The 19,855-nt window shown below is 34.1% G+C and overlaps 3 protein-coding genes across 3 annotated transcripts; all 3 read left to right on the top strand.

The window, feature by feature from the left end:
• The first annotated feature begins 433 nt into the window (after positions 1-433).
• LOC109155784 (myb-related protein Myb4-like) lies at positions 434-1,716 on the top strand. Its single transcript, XM_019303432.1, has 3 exons — positions 434-633; positions 735-864; positions 974-1,716. The coding sequence occupies exons 1-3, from the start codon at positions 501-503 to the stop codon at positions 1,491-1,493; spliced, it is 783 nt and encodes a 260-aa protein (XP_019158977.1). The 5' UTR covers positions 434-500; the 3' UTR covers positions 1,494-1,716.
• A 10,909-nt stretch (positions 1,717-12,625) lies between these two features.
• Positions 12,626-13,817, top strand: LOC109155619 (myb-related protein 308-like). Its single transcript, XM_019303239.1, has 3 exons — positions 12,626-12,853; positions 12,958-13,087; positions 13,178-13,817. Exons 1-3 carry the CDS (start codon positions 12,721-12,723, stop codon positions 13,713-13,715), a joined length of 801 nt encoding a protein of 266 aa, XP_019158784.1. The 5' UTR covers positions 12,626-12,720; the 3' UTR covers positions 13,716-13,817.
• A 2,106-nt stretch (positions 13,818-15,923) lies between these two features.
• LOC109155620 (myb-related protein 308-like) lies at positions 15,924-17,123 on the top strand. The gene is made up of 3 exons (XM_019303240.1): positions 15,924-16,137; positions 16,258-16,387; positions 16,496-17,123. The coding sequence occupies exons 1-3, from the start codon at positions 16,005-16,007 to the stop codon at positions 17,031-17,033; spliced, it is 801 nt and encodes a 266-aa protein (XP_019158785.1). The 5' UTR covers positions 15,924-16,004; the 3' UTR covers positions 17,034-17,123.
• The last annotated feature ends 2,732 nt before the right edge of the window (positions 17,124-19,855 follow it).

Genomic DNA, 19,855 nt, shown 5'->3' with positions numbered 1-19,855 from the left:
AGACAAATGAAAGGCCAGCAGTAACTTGAAATTCAACGTTATCAAGCTAGCTAGCTAAAGTGCTAAACCTTAGTGTAAAATTCCGTTCAAATGTTTGAACCGTTATAAGACGTTCCGTAGGGCGTAGCCAGTGTGTTACTCATGGCGGACGATCATATCATATCATATCGGGACTTAGACTTTTAAAGACGGACCCAATTAAATTTCCATGAAGTTACTGAGTCAACCCCGGTGTTGTTAAGTTGTGCGAGTTCAAAAAGCCATTTTCATTCTACGAATGAATATGATTTCAGAATCTTCATGGAGGGACCCCTTCAATTCTCTCCCACTCCCCACCCCGGCCTGCTTTTCGTTTCATACTTCATTTCACTGTTCCCCAGCGCGTGTTGCACGTTTCCACTCCTCCAAATTCCTATAAATTGCCCCTTCTTTGAAATTTTCTGTCATCAACTAACTAAGCCTGATCGATCATATTCAATTCCAGATCCCCAGAGAGAGAGATGGTGCGAACACCTTGCTGTGATGTGAGTGGGATGAAGAAGGGAACATGGACGGTGGAAGAAGATAAGAAGCTAGCTGCTTATATTACTAAATATGGCTGCTGGAACTGGCGCCAGCTTCCCAAATATGCAGGTTTCATATATTATTTCTTAGTGATTATAAGAGAATTTTGATTTGATTGGTTTAGTATTGATGACTGATGGTTTTTGTTGTTTGGGTTTGATGAATTGAAGGATTGTCGCGGTGTGGAAAAAGCTGCAGATTGAGATGGATGAACTATCTGAGGCCCAACATCAAAAGAGGAAACTACAGCCAAGAAGAAGATCAACTCATCTTGAAGTTGCACCGTCAACTGGGCAACAAGTACGTTTTTTGTTGGAAATTTATATAGTAATGGAGATGATGGTTCAGATAAACTACCATGAAAGCTTAAATAATATGCTAACTCATATATATTCCTGATTGATTGCAGATGGTCTGCCATTGCAACACACTTACCAGGAAGAACAGATAACGAGATTAAAAACCACTGGCATACTTCTCTCAAGAAACTCACAGAACAAGGATATGCATCATCGTCTTCCCCAACTCAACAACCTAGGAAGAAACCCTCCGCCGGTCGAACCAAAAGGTCACGCAAACAGCAAGAGATTCCTTCTTCTGTGTCCGCACATGAAATCTTGGAGAGTTCCCAGTGGTCTTCTTCTTCTTCTTCTTCTCCTTCTTCTTCTTCTTCCCCGAGCATAGGAACTTCATCGCCAAACGGCGAAAACACTCCTGAGCCTTCTCCAGATCAGATTCAAACGCCGCAAATTCTTGGGTCGTCGGAGGATGAGAGCTTTTGGAATGAACCGTTCTTGCTGGACAACGCTTTCGCCTCCGATGATTTCCTCGACTACCGGCCGGCTTCTCCCTTTTCTCAGTACGGCGAGTTTTCCAGCTCCTGCAACTTAGTTGATGAACTTGTCAATGAGTTGATGGATTATTTGTGAAATGTTATTACTAAGCCTAGCAAGCAAGTAATATATGCTTTGCAAATCAGATGAAATACACACAGACACACGTACATGTATGTGTGTATATATATCATATATGCATATACGCATGTATGTATGTATACATGTGTACGTGTATGTATATGAATATGAACTTGTGTGCATGATTATATTATAGGGTTTAATTCCCATCACTTCTGTATAATATTATCCAACATGAAGCTGGACTTGATGAGTTTTCTACTTAATATTGTGTTACATTTTAGCTTTAATTATTATGACCCTGTTTGGTAAAATAGTTAGCTTATCAGTCAATTTTGGCTTATTTAACCACTATTAATTGTTTTACTTGATTAAACAACAAGTGTTTGGTTAATTAACTTTTTGTAACAACTTATTGATAAAGGCTAAAATTCAAACTTGATTAGCTTTTGAGGAAGTCATTTTACATATACTCAACTATTATTAGCTTACCGCTAATTTACCAAACGTCTTTCTACAATCAGCTAATACTATCAACTAATTAAACTCACTAACTCAATCAGCTAACAACTATCCGCCAACAGCTATTTACCAAACACTTCTCATATCTTCTGATACTTACGTGTTTGTCTTTCACCCGTCTTTAATTCCCTGGTTTTACATCTTTCAATTGATAATGTTTGTTGTTTTTCATCATCAACACAATGGCTGATTAGCTTGTCGTGCTATGTAAATAGTCTCAATATATATATATATATATATATATATATATATATATATATATATATATATATATATATTGAGACTAAATAATGTTGTTTCAAGATCATTTATTATGTTCAAAATGTCATACAAGAGTAAGTAAAGTTAATTCATATTTTAAATTAATTAGGGTTTAAGGGATTGAAATATGTATTGTTTAATTTCCTCCCTGAATCAATTGAGGTTGTAAATTTGATGGTTAGTCGTTGTCTCATTCAATTTTAAATATCTATTTAAGGTGTGCTCAGACAATTATCTTGAGATTTCGAGGACAAAAAGAGTGAGACCTAATATAACATTGAGTTTTGGATTTCTCCCTCCCGTTTATTATTGACAAAAATAGATAACCGGCTAAAGCCTAGGGTAGCCTCATACAGTTTATCTTATCTCAACACCTTTTTGGAAATGAATACAACATCTTAACTACGTGCAATTAGTCTTTGTTGGATATTTTCAGATATATACATTCATGTGTGGTTTGTGGTTTACAATCAAAAGGAGTACATGGTACCGATAAACTTTTAGAAATGTCGGTACAGACGAGTTCTTGCATTTTTCCTTCTTCTCTATTATTGTTTTTGCCTAAAGATATGAAATACTATAAACTTTGTCTAGAACTCTAATGGACATAATATATATATATATATATATATATATATATATATATATATATATATATATATATGGAAGGAATCAGGTGCGGGTGGTGCTTCCTGTGCGATTGTGCGGGTGGACTCACATTAAGCATTATACTAGTGCACTTTAAGTACACAACAGAAGCAAAATAAACACACAAACAAAATACATTCAGAACACAAACTTATGCACCTTAAGCACAAAATTCACGCACATTAAGCACAAAACTATGCACTTTAAAATTTCAACAACAACTCACATTAAGTACACATTAAGCACACAACTCACGCACCTTAGACACAAGACTCACGAACCTTAAGTACAAAACGCACGCACATTAAGCACTACACCCTCACGCACATTAAGCACAAACCTCACGCACCTTAAGCTAGCACAAGACTCACGCACATTAATCACCCACACAACCACAAGGAAAGCATTCACCCGTACTGGAACTTAAACCTATATATATATATATATATATATATATATATATATATATATATATATATATATCTTTTGGCATAGTGGTGTGTGCTTGATTCAAACAAGTGGTACCTGAGCTAAATCAAGAGCAAAAACTGTGCAGTTAAGGCGTCCAGAAAAAATTATTGATCAAGTGGAGGCCTAAAGGCCAAGTCCGACACCAAGTAGCTAGGGTGATTGTTAATTTTCATTAAAAATACTTGTCTACTAACTAAGAGAAAGAATACGTATACATTTTACATTAAAGTAAAAACAAACAAGAATACCAGAAATTAACATTTTAATTTAGAAAATAATTTAGTTTTCAATACAATGGGATAAATAAGAGAAAAGAGCAAAAACAGACTAAAATTCAACAAGACATTGTCTAGCTATGCTTTACACTATCAGTTGCTAAGAGCAACTTAACTCCGTTTCTTGTGTCATCTATAAATCACAGATTATACTGTTCCCTCGTCTTATGTGTTGGCAATTTCAAAATAGATATAATATATATGTTGTAATATAGATTATTTGAGAAAATATTACGGAGTATCTTTTTAGTTCTAGAGATATTGGACATGGCTGCTAGCTCCCAGCCACCCACTTTCTAGAATAGATAATTAATGTCAAACTTTTCATGCATAGGAGAAACTATCCGTATGTGCCCGCAGTACTATTTCACTGTATAACTATATGCCATCCACCATCCATTCAGATAATCCTGCCATGCAAGAAAAAGTTTGATGAACACGTTCAAAGTACCCAACAGTTTACTGTAGAAATATTTATAATTTTAATTTATTTTTCAGTACCACGGAAGATATAAAAAGATCTGATTGCATTAAGTATGGTCAATCATTTCAACCATGTCTATGAACAGTAATGACTGAATCCTTTCAGCACGGAAATGATTAAATGAAAAAATCACGTCAAATAAAAGGTCATTCAATCTGCACGATTATTATCTTGTCTCGTGTGATATATGATTTTAATTTATTTTTCAATATTCAAAAGATGAAAGAAATGTAGGATCACATATTACTATTACACGCCTGGACGCAATTGTTGTGCTCAACGCCCAAATAATTGCTGTTTTTGTTCCTTTTCTCTCTCTTGACAGGTCCCACTAAGAACCATTACTTGCCCGAGTGAAATCTACCGAACTTGAATTTTTCACCTGCAAAAACATCCCAAAAATAACTAATGGAGATTTTCTTATATTGTGTGATAAGTTGATACCTGCAAGCCGGCATTGGTCAAAAGATGGTATGAAGAAAATCATTTCTATGTTTTTTCTTTTTTGTGTTGCCTTTTACTGATCTTCCATGAAGGTGGCCTTAACATAAAATCTGTCGTCAAAAGCACTTCCACTCTCCATTATTTTAGTAATTTATTCCTGGATAAATATTAAGGAAAAAAAATGGTTGGCCCCCTCCTTCACGCCGTTCAAACTTGCAGTTCAAAGTCAAACCACACTGATTACCACATAATTTCACTGGTAAAGTTATGTCAGGGTGTGATGTTTTTAACTTTTTTTAATGGGTGCAGATTTACGTCAGCAATTGCGACGTCATCTGTAAACTTTTCCTCCGGGTTTGACTCATCCACCGGAAACCGTGCGCATAAAACATTATTGCTGTCGGCCCAAATTGCGGTCGGCCCCGATCGATGTTGTGGCCCAAATTGCGGTCAGCCCCGATCGAGTATAATGGGCTTACTCTTAATCAATGGGTTTTGACAGAAATAATATCAATTCTATGGGCCCATGTCCACTAATCAAACATAGGCATTTTTCTTTCTTGGAGCAATAGTTATGTTGTGCGTGCACACGGTTGCAAAACGACGTCGTTTGACTAAAAATGCGTGTCTCATTTAAAAAAAAAAATTCAGTTTCGATTCTCCTCAACAGCTTATTGTGGATATATAGTTATGAATTATTGTGGATATATAGTTATAAATTTTTGGATATATAGTTATGAATTTATGGATATTTAGTTCATTCATTGTGGATATTTAGTTTATTCATTGTGAATATTTAGTTCATTCATTTTGGGTTTTGTGTTATTCATTCATTGTGGATATATAGTTATGAATTTGTGAATATATAGTTATGAATTTGTGGATATATAGTTATGAATTTGTGGATATATAATTCAAATTATGCACAAAAAAATGTTATTGCCGAAAATCGAACCTGAATTTTTTTTTTTTTAAGAGGGACGCGCGTTTTTAGTCAAAACAATGTCATTTTTGCAACCGTGTACACCATACTTGGTGCACACGGTTGCACAACATAATTTGTGTTCTTGGAGTAAAGACTAAAAATGGGCTTTCTTGTATAGTCTTCTTCTCCCAAATACAAATTGGCTAGGATTAGAATACAAATTATGTAATATGTATATATAGTGAGATTTTACATTCATTAGGCAAGTAATTTTTTTTTCCAGTAATTGTGAAATTGTCGATTTCTCTATTCACAATACTTATATGAATATTTTAAGAGCTTTAGTGCCATTATATCGCAATTTTATTACTTATTGAATTAATTGGACTCTCAAACCTTTGGTAACCCAGGTTCAAAATCTAATAGGTCTATTATTATATATACAAATTTAAGAATATATATAAAAATTGATTATTAATTTATTTTAAAAAGTTATGAATCGAATATCATAAAATAAATAATATAGTGTATATTGTATTATAAATTTAAAAATTAGAGTTGGTTGAATGTGTTAAGTGTCATATAACTTATTGTTTGTCCGTTGTTAATAAGTTGTTTTAGATCCAACTAAGCTAAATTGGTCTATATCAAGTAAGCCATTGACTGATAAACAGTTTGTGACGGTTATAGCACATACATAATCAAAATTGCCACATGTAATATATCATTATTAATTAATAAAGTGTTTTTGGCATATATAATTACACTTGCATTATAGTAATGTAGTAAATCCAAAGCTAGCTTTTGGATACATTATAAATATGCCAACTTGAAAAATTGAACTCCAAGCCCACAATCTATGAAAACCCAAAGTAAAACCGTGTTGACATTCGTATATGAATAGTTCTATTTTCTGTCAGGTATCAATTTGGGTGAATTCAACATTCTATCATTGAAATATAACGTTAACTACTACATAAGTACCAAAAAAAAAAAAAAAAAATCACATTTGTTACTAGTTATAATTTTGAAATAGAGATAAACGCTTGATTATGGCATTTCCTCCTTTTGAATTTACTTGATAAATTTGCATTTTAATGCAATAATAAAATTCTCCATAATATATATATATATATATATATATATATATATATATATATATATATAGATGTAGCAAAATAGTGATGGTGAGTGTACGATATTAATTGTTCTCAGGGGATTGGGGGTTATGGCACCTAATACGCAACAACAAGAAATTGGGCACTAGCACTTGGAAATCAACAAGAAGCTAAATAATCCACAACAAGGTTAAGGCTACGATAACTAAACAAAATAACATGCACAAACACATATTAACAAGATATAAATACGAACTAAAGAAATACGACTCAAGCTAGAGAGAATTATCTTCTAGATACTCTAACAACATATGGGATTAGGGAGAACAAATAGCCAAGGAATCAAGCGGGAATGCACTTACGTATCCTTGTCTAAAGCTATTTCCATTAGCAAATAAACAAGGATAGATTAGAACAAGGAATTGGTCCACTAATTACATGATGTATCAATTCCAAGTCCATCAAGCACACAAAGCATCTAATGCCCTCAATTTTCCTTATCTTCATAGGAACAAATCGAGTTTATGCAAGGGGTTTCACGGGTTTAGTAGGCAATATTTAGAATAAGAAATCATGTTTGAACTTCAACAGAAGCAATGTGAGGGTTATGTCCAAAGTGGACAGATTCCTTGTGCGCACCGGCATTGGCCCGGTCTGATGAGCTATTGAGTCACCGTAATTTACATCCTTCCAAATACTCTGTCGGGTCGGAGTGTAGGGATCATTGGAGTTGTGGATTCAACCTTTTAAAAGAAATGAGAATCAATTTCAATAATAACATTTAAAATTTTTTTTATATTTATTAGTTATGTTATCCATAAATTAGTTGACTTCTATTAATAAGTAATCAAATATATAAATCAACCAATCAAATAGTTTATGCCACACAAGGAAGTCAATATTAAGGCGTTAGAGGTACTCATATATTTCCAAAAAGGCCGTGTATGTTGACAATTTGTTTACAACTGCATGTAGACTCGCTTAGCCAATCCGTGGTACGACGTACGTCAAACATCCTATTCATGTAGCCCTACGTTTTTGACTCTTGAGGGACCAAACACTCTAAATACTCTCGTGCCAATATATAGGAACCAATTAAACCTACCACACATCTCAAATAATTAAAGCATCTAACGACAAAGAAAGGGTCTGATTTCAGATTTCCTGTCATGAAATATTGAGAATTTAAGTTTGGGTCAAACTGCCAAGCATCTTGTGCTCAGATGATACTCGGTTTAGACTCTCATATGGAAGGTTGTGAGTTTGAGCCTCATTGGAGACGTTATTGGCTCTCTTTGTGCTTCAGTAGATTAAGAAAGTAGCTATGAACAGATACTACATTGTAATAGAGTCAGTAAAATTGAGAAACCTAAGTTATAAAATAATAATCCATTCTAACCTAAGTTATAAAATAATAATCCATTCTATATTCCTTTTGACCTCTTACACCGTCGCTGATGAGATTCGATCTTTGATCTTTTGTGACAAATTTCATCTCTGTGACCCAATTGACTATTCAGCAGTCAAGATTCCTAAACCTGGTCAAGATGACTGTTTAGCTGTCACTTCACTCGCTCATTGAACGTTGATCACCCACACGTGGTTTGAAGGACAGTATATATAGGATTAGTTATTCAAGTTTCAGGCCTACCTAGACCGCGTTTAGATTCATATGTTAATTGTTAACTGGGAGTTTCGCGTTTTCTGGTAATTAACGAGAATAAATTCAGCAAATATAATACACAGTGAAGACCAACTCCTCGTGCTCTTGACCACACCTCTCTGTCACTTAAATTCTGTGTTCACATTCATTAATTAAACCTAAAATCCTAAAATTATTAATGTTCCCTTTAATTTGCTAAACATATACTAAACTGTCTCCCACGTGTTGAAAGTACCAGTCTTGGTCTTGAATTGAACTTCATCATACCGCGTTTAATTAGGTTGTAATATAAAAATTACACATTAATTATCCTCTAATTAGCATTATAGTCACATGCCCAGAAGGCCGACAGTGACGTGAGACTGTGTGTCTTACGTTAGCTCCAGCGTCATACTCATAACCGTGCATATATGATGATGAACATAATTGTGTGGATATGTGGGAATCAAGATTATTTAAAGTCCCAATTGTATTATTAACCAAATAGTTAATTCAGTTATCGTACACAGAGAACGGGCTATATTCAGGTAACCTAAAGTTTAGCAGTATTTAATATGAAGATTCCAAGATTGTATCCTTCGTTTGACCTCTTCTTTATGATTCTGGTTTTTGGGGTGTGGGCAGGTATAGTTGACCTTAATGTGAACAGGAGACAAGAACAGAAGTAGCAAGTGTGAACGATGAAGGAGATCTAGAGAGGTTGAATGGTTTTTCTGATCTTTCAATTTCCATTCTAAAAGATTAAGCCCAGAAGATATATATGGGACCGGATTTCTGCACAGATCCCTGTAGAAAATTTCAGAATGTATATATAGTATTAGGTGTTAAGTAGGGGAAGCGTGTTCGAAACAGTTGCGTTTAATGAACAGTAGTTATATTCAATATTTGCTTATAGTAACTTTTTTAGGCAGGCTAATAATAAAGTTAAAACTGGCAATAAAAGTTTATAGTGGGGTATAATGTTTTATGAATTATGATTGCTATTTTTGATAAAATTACAATCATGATTGAATTTTAATTGTTTTCTTTCATATCCCTTTATGTTTCAATCGTTATACCCTACACCACGGCGCATATAGCACTGTGTGCCGCGCGCCTCCCAAAACGATGTCGTTTTGAGAGGCCCGGTAGGAAGTTGCTGGGATTATGTGTATTTGTTCACACAGTTATGTGTATTTGTTCATACTGTTATGTGTATTGGTTCATACAGTTATATACATTTTTTATACAATTATGTACATTCTTTTTATACAAATATATACATTCGAATCAGAAAATTTGTGTGTATTATGTTAATAGTTGATGTGTATTATGTTAAAAGTTTATGTTTATTATGTATTATGTTAGATTATGTGTATTATCTTTTAAAAAGAGTATGTATATTTTGTTATATAATTATGTACATTAATGTATACAATTATGTGTATTCTAGTATAACATTATGTACATTCTTGAACAGCGGATTTTTTTTTTTTTTTAAGAAAAAACTACTGTCATTCATTGGGGCGGGAAATTTCAAAAAAAAAAAAAATAATAAAACGACGTCATTTTGCATCTGGACGCATATTGCAACGCGCGCCGTGGTGTAGGATATAAATTGCCTTTATGTTTTAGACAGTTAAATTCAAAGCGCACAGAGTCAACAACGCCTCTACTGAGACTTGATCTCATAACCTCTTACATGGGAGGTGTCCGTACATGTCATTTGAGCACAAGGTGCTTGACAAGGATTTCACTTCTATTTCAATAGATAAGTCATGTTTAAAAAAAAAAAAAAAAAATCCTTAGAGACCCTTAATATTAAAATTGGCACTTGTTTTAATTTTTACTTATTCGATTATTCATATAATTGATGGATAAATAATTCAGATTTAAAGCGGCCTGCTGATTAAGAACGTCATTGGACTTGTAATGGCATTATTTAACGAACTCTCCTCAGATATTGTCTGCTTAATTATACCTTTATCCTATGGATTAGTAGCAAGTTGCATGTAATTCAGGACAAGCAACATACTTGGTTGGCTGGATTAACAATCCTACATAACACTATTTATCTCATTAGAAAAGCACAATTTGCATCTTCGCTTCAATAATACTTTTTAAAACTTTGTTCTCTTATGTTTTAATAAAATTGTTATACCCCCTTAATCCTATTTTATTTCCATTATTATTAGTAGTCTGCATAAGGTAGGCCGTGAGATGCACACTCAAGTACGAATGCAAAAGTGCATCATATGATATGTAAATCTGAAAAAAAAAAAAATGTATCACGTAAAATTATAAAGTGCATTAATTCTTAAGTTTTATTTTTACCAATCATAGAATGCAATATTTGGAAAAAGAGTGTAATATTTTTAGTGTACTTTTACATATTATAGGGTGTATATCTACATGTTCGCATCTGAGCACATGTATGTTCTCATCTTATATGTCCCTCGTATTAGTAAATTGAATTGAGCAATGCTATATACTCCTCATATACATATTTTTCTAACACACTTTCCTTCCTTGATGTGACATTATCTGGTTAATAACTAAATTTATTTTTTAATTAATAATGGTGAGGTAGTCAATACAGTGGCACACACATAATGAATGAAAGTCACATCATGAGGGGAAAGTGTGGAGAGAAAATTCAAGAAGGAAAATAACTGATGTGCAACAAATACTGACGACTGGACTTGAGGAGCAGCTAAAGAGACATCATCAGCATAGATTAACTGATGTGGAGTGAGGCAATCATTGAGTTGATCAATGGTAACAGGTTCCTTGATAGTCAAGGATGAAACTATCGCGCGATACTCAGGTCAGAGGCCCTTGGTCGGCCAGCTTCGGCAAGTAATCTAATTAAAACCTTAATTAGTTTTGCCAAGATACTCACTCGTTGTGGAGTCTCCCTGGCGCAAAGACTGCAGTTGACTAAGGAGACTCAAAGAACGTGTCCAAGAAGAGGACCCAAAGGCAGCTAACCACACAGGGCTGGGACGTTGTATGACCCACAATAACGTACATAACCTAATCCGATAAGACGAGATGAACATGGACAAAATAGATGCATCCTGACGTACCCACTTTTGAATCGCAGGATTGGCCACTACTACATGGAAGATCCATCCGGAGCCTTAATAAAAGAAGCTTGACACAAGAATGCGCATGTCATTTCCGTAACAACTGAGATCTTGCACGCGAAGAAACAGAATGAGTTGGGTCTTCTAGAATAAATAATTAGATGATATAAGTTTGATGGATACAAAGTGATGGGTTGTCTGTTGGGTATTTATGGATGGTGTAGGAGTGGAGGATATATAAGCTAGGTAGGTATAAGAGACGCTGACACTGCTGAAAATTATAGAATTTTCGACCACCTGAAAGTGATCTTAAATCAAGTCAAAAGTCTTGTTCCGACCACTTTTGATATCCGGTAAAACCTTTGTTGCTATTTCCGATCACTTTTTGCTTTCAACTTGATTTAAGATCACTTTCAGGTGGTCGAAAATTTCATAATTTCCAGCAGTGTGAGTCACCGATGGCGGTGACGATTGGATTGGCATTGATGGATCTTTTAGGTCTGATAACAATAAATCTAAAAGAATAATATATAATTCTACATGAATGAATTATTATTGAATACTTGAATAATACAATATACATGAATGTACTGTTTATAGAGATATAAAGAGTCCTAATCAGACTAGGAATATGAATTTAGGAAGAATATACAAAGAGAAGAATTCTAGTGTGGGTAGAAGATGGAGTCCTAATAAATGAAAAGTGAGAACCAAAAGTGAGAATTTATTGTGCTATCTAATCCTCACAATCAAGTTAGGTTGGTCCAAGTCCACTCGACTAATTCCATTTGTGAAAATCTAATCCGGGTTATTTCAAAATTCTACCCTTACAAAGAAAAGCTCATTTGTCACTTGAGGTATCACCCCGAATTTTCGACGTACACTATGTTGTACGCTTTTGTGTACAATAGACTCAATTCAAATTCAAATTATAATGTTTCTAACAAGACTCAAACTCTAGAAGTTAAAGGTGTAACTAAAGTTGTAACAAAAAAATCAAAATATTTGGTAATAACTGAATTTCTCCTTGACCTTTTGAAAGCCATGTGACCGTACCCGCAAAAAGATAGCGACGAATCTTAATATATTCGAAAAAAGACAACCGAGTACAAATTAATAAGCTCCTGTGTTTTGGTTGACAGACGATGGTATCGTTTGTCAGGAACGCGGTTTGTTTGATTAATTAGTCCGTTAACGCCGTTTCTACAGGTATATAAGAGTTCACTTTAAACCCATCCCAGACTCACAGTATCTACTATGTAGTTATATGAAACATATTCAAGAAAAAAAAAAAAAAAAAAAAAGTAAAAGGGATCAGAGAGAGAGAGAAGTACGAACCCAGAAAAAGAAAAAGAGGGAAAAAATGGTGAAGACTCCTTCGGTTGACAAAAATGGAATCAAGAAAGGGTTGTGGAGTAAAGAAGAAGACAATAAACTAAAAACCTTCATTGAAAGCCATGGGCATAAGAACTGGCGACAATTGCCTAAAATTGCCGGTGAGATTGAATGGACAATCCTCCTTTTGTGTTTCGTTTCATTTCATTAAATTACACGAAACTCTCCTAGTAATCTCGAATTCCATCATTTGTGTTTTTTTCAGGTTTGTCACGCTGCGGAAAGAGTTGCAGGCTGCGATGGATGAATTACCTGAGGCCCGGGTTGAAGAAGGGGGGCTTTAGCGTCCAAGAAGATGAGATTATTATTGGACTACACAACAAGCTTGGAAACAAGTTCGTCCCTTTCCCCTATTTAATTTGGGAAAATTAAGGATGCTTTGAAAAGTTGAAGTAATCTTAAACTTCTCAAATGTGTTTTTTTAGGTGGTCTGCCATTGCTGAACTCCTGCCTGGAAGAAGTGACAACGAGATAAAAAACCACTGGCACACTCATCTCAAGAAGAGAGCGAAAGAAACCCAGAAACCAGAAGAATCAATGGAGTTATTGCCGCCAACTGCGGAAACCTCAGAAATTTCAGATTTCGAGTTCAACCCGCAGGAAGACATTTTTAACATTCTTAATCCTGACGAGGTTTCATTACCTCAAAACTCACAAACTGTCGATAATATTCCACTGTCCCAGGAAGTATCTGCGGCTTCCGGTGGCGGCATATCGTCATCGTCGTCTTCAAGCTCAATCTCCGACTGGATAATAGACGACATCAGCACGATTTCCTTAGAATCATTTATGGACCCTCTCGAAAGCTTCTGGACTGAACCCTTTGTTGCAGATACTTTATTATACCCCAAAAATGTGGGTTATCCTGTCACACTTTTTGAAGGCGAAAACTTTCCAGTACAGACATCACTACTGGGAGGCGATATTGTGCCAACTTACTTTGAAGATGCCACATGGTATTGATTTTGTGACACCATGTGGATGGCATGTAATTCAACTTTTTCAATCGAGTTTATGAAGTTAATTTAAATTTATATATTAATTATTAGTGAGTATTGTTGTGTCGAGACGATCACAAATAATAAGCAACATATATAGTGTGTAATAACCAGGTGATTTAATTTCTTGTTATTCATTAAATAAGAGTGTTGTAACATATAACATATTTGTCAAGTATTCCAATCAAGTGGTATCAGTTTATAACTTTATGTTAGAACGAATATCATATATTTGATTTTGGAATAACAAAATTTAGCAAATTTGAAACCACTCCAGTCTAACAGTAAAAGTGATTTGTAGTGTAGTTATATCAAAATTTTCGGGTTTTCAAAAAAAAATATCAAATTTTTTGAATTATTATTCAAAACATAAAAGCACAAATTAAATATAAAATATTAAATTAAGCTTGTTTGTGTTGATCTCTTTGAACTGAAAAAGATATGGGTCATCTCAATTTTTGTCAAGACCATTCTGATAATTCAACTAAAGAAAGCTTGAATTGGTAAGAAAAATAATATAAATGAATATAGACATAACTGATAGAGAAATCCCAAATAGTCCAAACTCTTTCCTTTTCCAATTAAATTTATCATCTATCCACTCAAATGGAAAAAGATGGAAATCAGAGTTGAAGAAATTTGACTTCACCAAAAATGTGTAACTCGTGCTTAAAAATGTTAAAGAAAAATTAGGACAAAAAGACAAAAAGAAAACAAAAATTGACTTAATTGATAAATAGTAATCATGATGAGTAAAATGAAACAAAAGAAGTATTTCTAAATAAAATTTACAATTAATTATGGAGAATTATATTATAATTGATTTTTTAAGATTTTTTTTTTTGGGATCAATTAATTAAAATCATACACCAAGACTAATCTTATTCATGTTGGGTAGAACGTTAAGGGTGACATAACCATAGTTCGACTCCCTGAAGCTGTTTATTGACTTTCTTGGTTCGATCCGATCAGCTATGGACAACCTAAACTAATTTACATCCACATAATCCTTTATCAATTAGAATCACAAAGCGCACTTTATGTAAAATGCACATTTCAATAGCCGCTCCTTGAAAGCCTTGATTAAGAGTTGTATATATGACACAATATATATATACTAAAGCTAGTTGGGTTTTAAATAATTAAAAAAAAAAAAAAAAACATCAAATACTGACCTAAAACTCTAAAAGGTGCTAAGCATGCAACTTGCACGAATATTTTTTTTAATACAGTCTTAATTAATAGCGTGATTGCGCTAAAAACAAATGAAATTTGGCTTAATCATGGTAAGGTAGCACATGCAAACTCAAAATGACGTCACAGTGCTGACGTAACCATGCTAATTTGAATAATTCATATCTTATAAAACGAAATAATAATAATCCAGCTGTCCTTTTGACACGGTCTATTTGTTTCTTAATTAATAGAGAATTTTATATACACAAAACTTTTGGTCCCAAAATTTTGTAGTCCCACACCCATTTAATTGTCTTAAACTACTTTCTAAATATTCAATACAACTTTTAAATTAATTTTTTTTGAAAGCAATTTAAATTTTAAATTAATTTCTACATACACAAATGTTTAAAAAATCATAAGGTAGTGATCGATATCGATATTCCTTGCACACATTATTTCCATAAATGTTATGTACTAATACAATTATACAAAATCAAATGTTATAAAAATTAAATTGTATAATTTTTTCTACATAATTAATGAATAATCAATAAATAAATAAATATGAAAATTTTGAGACTTTCTTCAAATACTTTTTATTAAAATGTCTATTTTTTTCTTTATTAATTTCTTTCACTTTCCCCACTCGTTTTGGATATGGCATAATAATATATTATATATATGAACAGCTAGAAACGTGTGGGTAAATGCGAATGGCAACAAAATATTAATAAGATGAAAGAATATAATTAAAAAATTTTAATTGAGTTTAGAGAATTATCGAAGTAACGCGGAAGTGATACTTGAAGGGAAGGTCTATCGAAGCTCCTTCTAACTCAAACATTTGACCCTCTTTAAACCACATGCATTAAAACGTTAATCATCATTAAATATTATCCTAAAGTACGGTTGCTTTGTCGGCTTGTGTGGTGGGACTAAATATATAACTGAGCTTTCCTAGATTTGGGAAACATAGTATGAAGCTAATTAAACACATCAGACTCAGAAACAAGTGAAGTGTGATCTGATATACATACATAAGATTATACCAAAGAAAAAAAGGGGGGAAATTAAAATGGTGAGAGGTCCATCTGTTGACAAAAATGGATTGAAGAAAGGCGCATGGAGTGAGGAAGAAGACGATAAACTGAGAGCTTATGTTCTCAGATATGGGCACTGGAACTGGCGCCAACTCCCTAAATTTGCAGGTACTTTAATTTAATCTCTGCTATCTTAATTATTAAAAACAATGTTTAGTTTTAAGGTTTAATTTGTTGAGTTTATGTAGTGATTAGTGCTGATGATGAAGGGTTTTTGGCAATTTTCAGGCTTGTCGAGATGCGGTAAAAGTTGCAGATTGAGATGGATGAATTACCTCAAACCTGGAATAAAAAGAGGAAGCTTCAGCAACGATGAAGATGAGATGATTATTAAATTGCACAAAGAATTGGGAAACAAGTAAGAACAAATTTAAATTTCTAGGGAGGGGCAAAAGAAAAAAAAAAAAAAAAAAAAGATTGATAAATTATTGAAATTAACAATTAACAATTGTTGTTTCCATGGCAGATGGTCGGCCATTGCTGGAAAACTGCCCGGAAGATCAGACAACGAAATAAAAAACCACTGGCACGCTCACCTCAAGAAACATCTCCAGACCAAACAAGATCCTAAAATAATCCGATCAGAACTGAAGATTAATGAAACTACTGCTGAATATGGATCATCTGAAACTACCCAGAAAGTCAAGATCGGAGAAGATGAAAGTTCATTTTACGATGCGATCTCTCGTTATTCACAGGGAACATCTTCAAGTGAAGAATCGTCCTGCTTGAGCTCGATCTCGATCTCGAAATCTCTAGACCTAAGTTGCAACACTACTGGGTGGACTGTCCCAGAAGAGGGCGTGATGATGACTTCATCTCAGTCGTTTGGAGAAACCTTCGACTGTTTCTGGGATGATCTCCTCTTTGCTGACGCGAGTTTTTCGCCATCGGAATCCGAAGGAGGATTCATGTCTCCCACTTCCCAGGTTGAGGAAGAGTTTACACTCCCGTACAGCTTATTCGGCGAGGATGACGTTAATTTCTTGAACAATTTTATGTAATAGATCGAATACTATACATTCACCGCAGTGTAAATTTCGAATATACAAAGTAGTAATTGCAGGGAGTGAATAAAAACTATTTTTACTTTATTCTCCAAAAAAAAAAAAACTATTTTTATTTTAATTTTTGAATAAACATAAGAGAATTTCTCATCCTTTGAGGGTGTTTGGTAAATAGATGTTAATTATTACCTAATTGGGTTAGTGAGTTTGAGTAGTTGATAAAATTAACTAATTGTAGAAAGATGTTTGGTAAATTAGCTGTTAGCTGATCGCTGATTACATGCAAAATGACTTTCTAAAAAAGCTTATCCAAAATAGCTTTTTGAATTTTAGCATTTTGGAGTAATAAAGTGATAAATTGAATTGAAATTCCATGGAAAATAAATTCCAAGAAAATGGATTTCATTGTTTGGTTGGTGGAAAAGAAATTACTGAGAATATGAATTCCATTGTTTGGTTGGATTTAGAAAGGTAAGGAATAATGAATATAAAGACCAAAATGCCACTAAAAAGATGAATGAATAAATAGGTAAAATGGTCCAGTCATGTTATTTTTTTCCCAAACCTTGCGAAAAACAAAATCTCACCCCTTTGCAAAGAATTCATTTTCCTCAACTTTAAGTAATTCATTTTCCAATGGAAAATGAATTCCATGAACCAAACAACAAAAAACTATATTTTCCTTAACTTTTAGGAAAACATTTTTCTTGAAAAATATTTTCCATCCAACCAAAAACCTCCTTATATTGATGTTTAACCAAATCAAACAGCTAATAATGATCAAATAAATCAAAATTGACTAAGAGCACCCACATATGTGGATTATTCACGGATTTTAAGAATGTGAGTGCAAACATGGAGGATAGAGGTGCAAGAGAGAGAGAGAAGGTTGGAGTTCATCTGCAAGGTGTGGAGTTATTTCAGATATGTGGGACCCATAACAAAATTACTTCAATTGTGACAGCCACGCGTGGCTGTCACACTTGCGCCCAGCGGACGCGTGCACTCGCTGGGCGTGTTACAGGCGCTGATAAAGCCTGCAAACCTACTCTTTTTTTTTTTTTTTAAATCAGTTTTATTTTTTCTCCCCTTTCTATATTTTCTTTCCTAATCACATTTACAAAAATTCCTCAAAAATCACAAAATATCTCCTCTATTATAAATGCTCTAATAAACTAACTATATTACCAAAACATTTGAACATTGCATTAGGATTTTGATGATACCAATGTAATGTAGAAAAGTAAACCCCTAACTATTAGCTTTTTCAATCGCTGCTTTCGTCCTAGACGAGAGTTGCCACAACTCCTCTGTAATTCGTGTTAAGCTAGACAAACACACGAAAATGAGTTATGATTAGATGTTAGGGTCTCCAAGGCGAAAGAAGACACGAGACATGAAGAACAACAACGAGAGTCAAGCAGGAGTTGTCAACAAGCACGAAAGGACAGTTTTGTGAAAAGACGATCTTTATCAAACATTACTTCTCTTCAACAACGAGAAGAATGTTCTACCTGTCTGACTTGACAACATCCTAGGACTATAAGGACTTCATCTTATGGGACACACTTCTCAAGGAGCATTAAATGAAGATGTACCATCTCCTGGAGCTAAAGGACAAAACCCTAATGCTTTCCATACCTTCAACGGCTACATGGTACAACCTCATTAATGGAGCATTTAATGCATGAAGCTCCCCGGTCCTTGTCCAACGGTTAAAAGGTTCGAAAATTTCATCTCCCTCCAACGGATGAATTTTCATCACCTATATAAACCCACCTTCATCAACTAAGAAGGTGCTGGTTCACTCTCACTCGACTTACTCTCTTACAAAAGCTCTTGAAAAGCCTACAATTTACTAAAAGCTTTTGTGAACCAGTTTTGAGGTGCTAAGTTACTTGAAGAAAACTATTGATCGTTTGTCTTACACCTCAAGGAAATCTTGACATCTGTTTAAAGCAATCATATCTCAGAGTCAAGACCTCATCGTTGGAGAATTCAAGAAATCATTTTCTACCAACCTCAACTCAGGAGAAGAAGTTGATAGAGGCGGAGTAAACTCGAGGAGTTGAAAAACCTACGAAGGTTGTCCGGCTTAGTGATCAAGGAAGTCTTTGTGTATTTGTACTAAGAGTGATAATACAATCCTTCCAACAGTTGTGGAAGAAGAGTGGAGTAGGCAACATTGGCCGAACCACTATAAAATCTCGTGTCCCCTCTATCTCTTTACTTACGCTTTTCTTTTTGCATTCATATCATTTCTTTATCATCTTTACCGAAAGTTTGTCTAATTACGCAAACTCGTGCAAAGTATCTAAAACGAATCTATTTTATCCGCTGTGCCAAGACACCGAAAGGTGACGTTTAGGGCTTCTAACGAAAAGAGTTTATTCACCCCCCCCCTCCCCCTCCCCCTCCCCCTCCCCCTCCCCCTCTAGACTCTCATCTCATTCTATCGGGACCAACAACATTTACTTTTCATCTCTCAATATCTAATCTCTTCAATTCTAAGGCTCTAGCTGGCAGATGACACTTAATTGATGAACTAATAAAACAAACCATCTTAATTCATATCCTCAAAGGGAATTATTCCATGGTACTCTATTATTTTTAGTATTAAATTAGTCAAATGAAAACAAAAAATTGATGATAGTAGTCCAATCATTTCCCTTTCCATCTCTCTCTATAATTTCTTTACATTTCAAGAAACATAAAATTTTATTTTATATATTATACAATTCTAAAGTTGCGTGCATTACGTAGCCGATAGTGATTATATTGATACATTATTACGGTGTATGTATCTAGCTATGTGCCAT

The sequence above is a fragment of the Ipomoea nil genome, unplaced genomic scaffold (assembly GCF_001879475.1).
Source record: "Ipomoea nil cultivar Tokyo-kokei standard unplaced genomic scaffold, Asagao_1.1 scaffold2704, whole genome shotgun sequence".
NCBI lineage: Eukaryota > Viridiplantae > Streptophyta > Magnoliopsida > Solanales > Convolvulaceae > Ipomoea > Ipomoea nil.
This window is presented reverse-complemented; position numbering and strand designations above follow the sequence as displayed.

What these genes read in the sequence shown, in the direction of transcription:
- LOC109155784 (XM_019303432.1), top strand. Translation starts at nt 501, where the DNA reads ATGGTGCGAACACCTTGCTGTGATGTGAGTGGGATGAAGAAGGGAACA. An exon ending in CCAGCTTCCCAAATATGCAG is followed by an intron (nt 634 to 734) that starts GTTTCATATATT and finishes GATGAATTGAAG; the next exon opens with GATTGTCGCGGTGTGGAAAA. An exon ending in CACCGTCAACTGGGCAACAA is followed by an intron (nt 865 to 973) that starts GTACGTTTTTTG and finishes GATTGATTGCAG; the next exon opens with ATGGTCTGCCATTGCAACAC.
- LOC109155619 (XM_019303239.1), top strand. Translation starts at nt 12,721, where the DNA reads ATGGTGAAGACTCCTTCGGTTGACAAAAATGGAATCAAGAAAGGGTTG. An exon ending in ACAATTGCCTAAAATTGCCG is followed by an intron (nt 12,854 to 12,957) that starts GTGAGATTGAAT and finishes TGTTTTTTTCAG; the next exon opens with GTTTGTCACGCTGCGGAAAG. An exon ending in CACAACAAGCTTGGAAACAA is followed by an intron (nt 13,088 to 13,177) that starts GTTCGTCCCTTT and finishes GTGTTTTTTTAG; the next exon opens with GTGGTCTGCCATTGCTGAAC.
- LOC109155620 (XM_019303240.1), top strand. Translation starts at nt 16,005, where the DNA reads ATGGTGAGAGGTCCATCTGTTGACAAAAATGGATTGAAGAAAGGCGCA. An exon ending in CCAACTCCCTAAATTTGCAG is followed by an intron (nt 16,138 to 16,257) that starts GTACTTTAATTT and finishes GGCAATTTTCAG; the next exon opens with GCTTGTCGAGATGCGGTAAA. An exon ending in CACAAAGAATTGGGAAACAA is followed by an intron (nt 16,388 to 16,495) that starts GTAAGAACAAAT and finishes TTTCCATGGCAG; the next exon opens with ATGGTCGGCCATTGCTGGAA.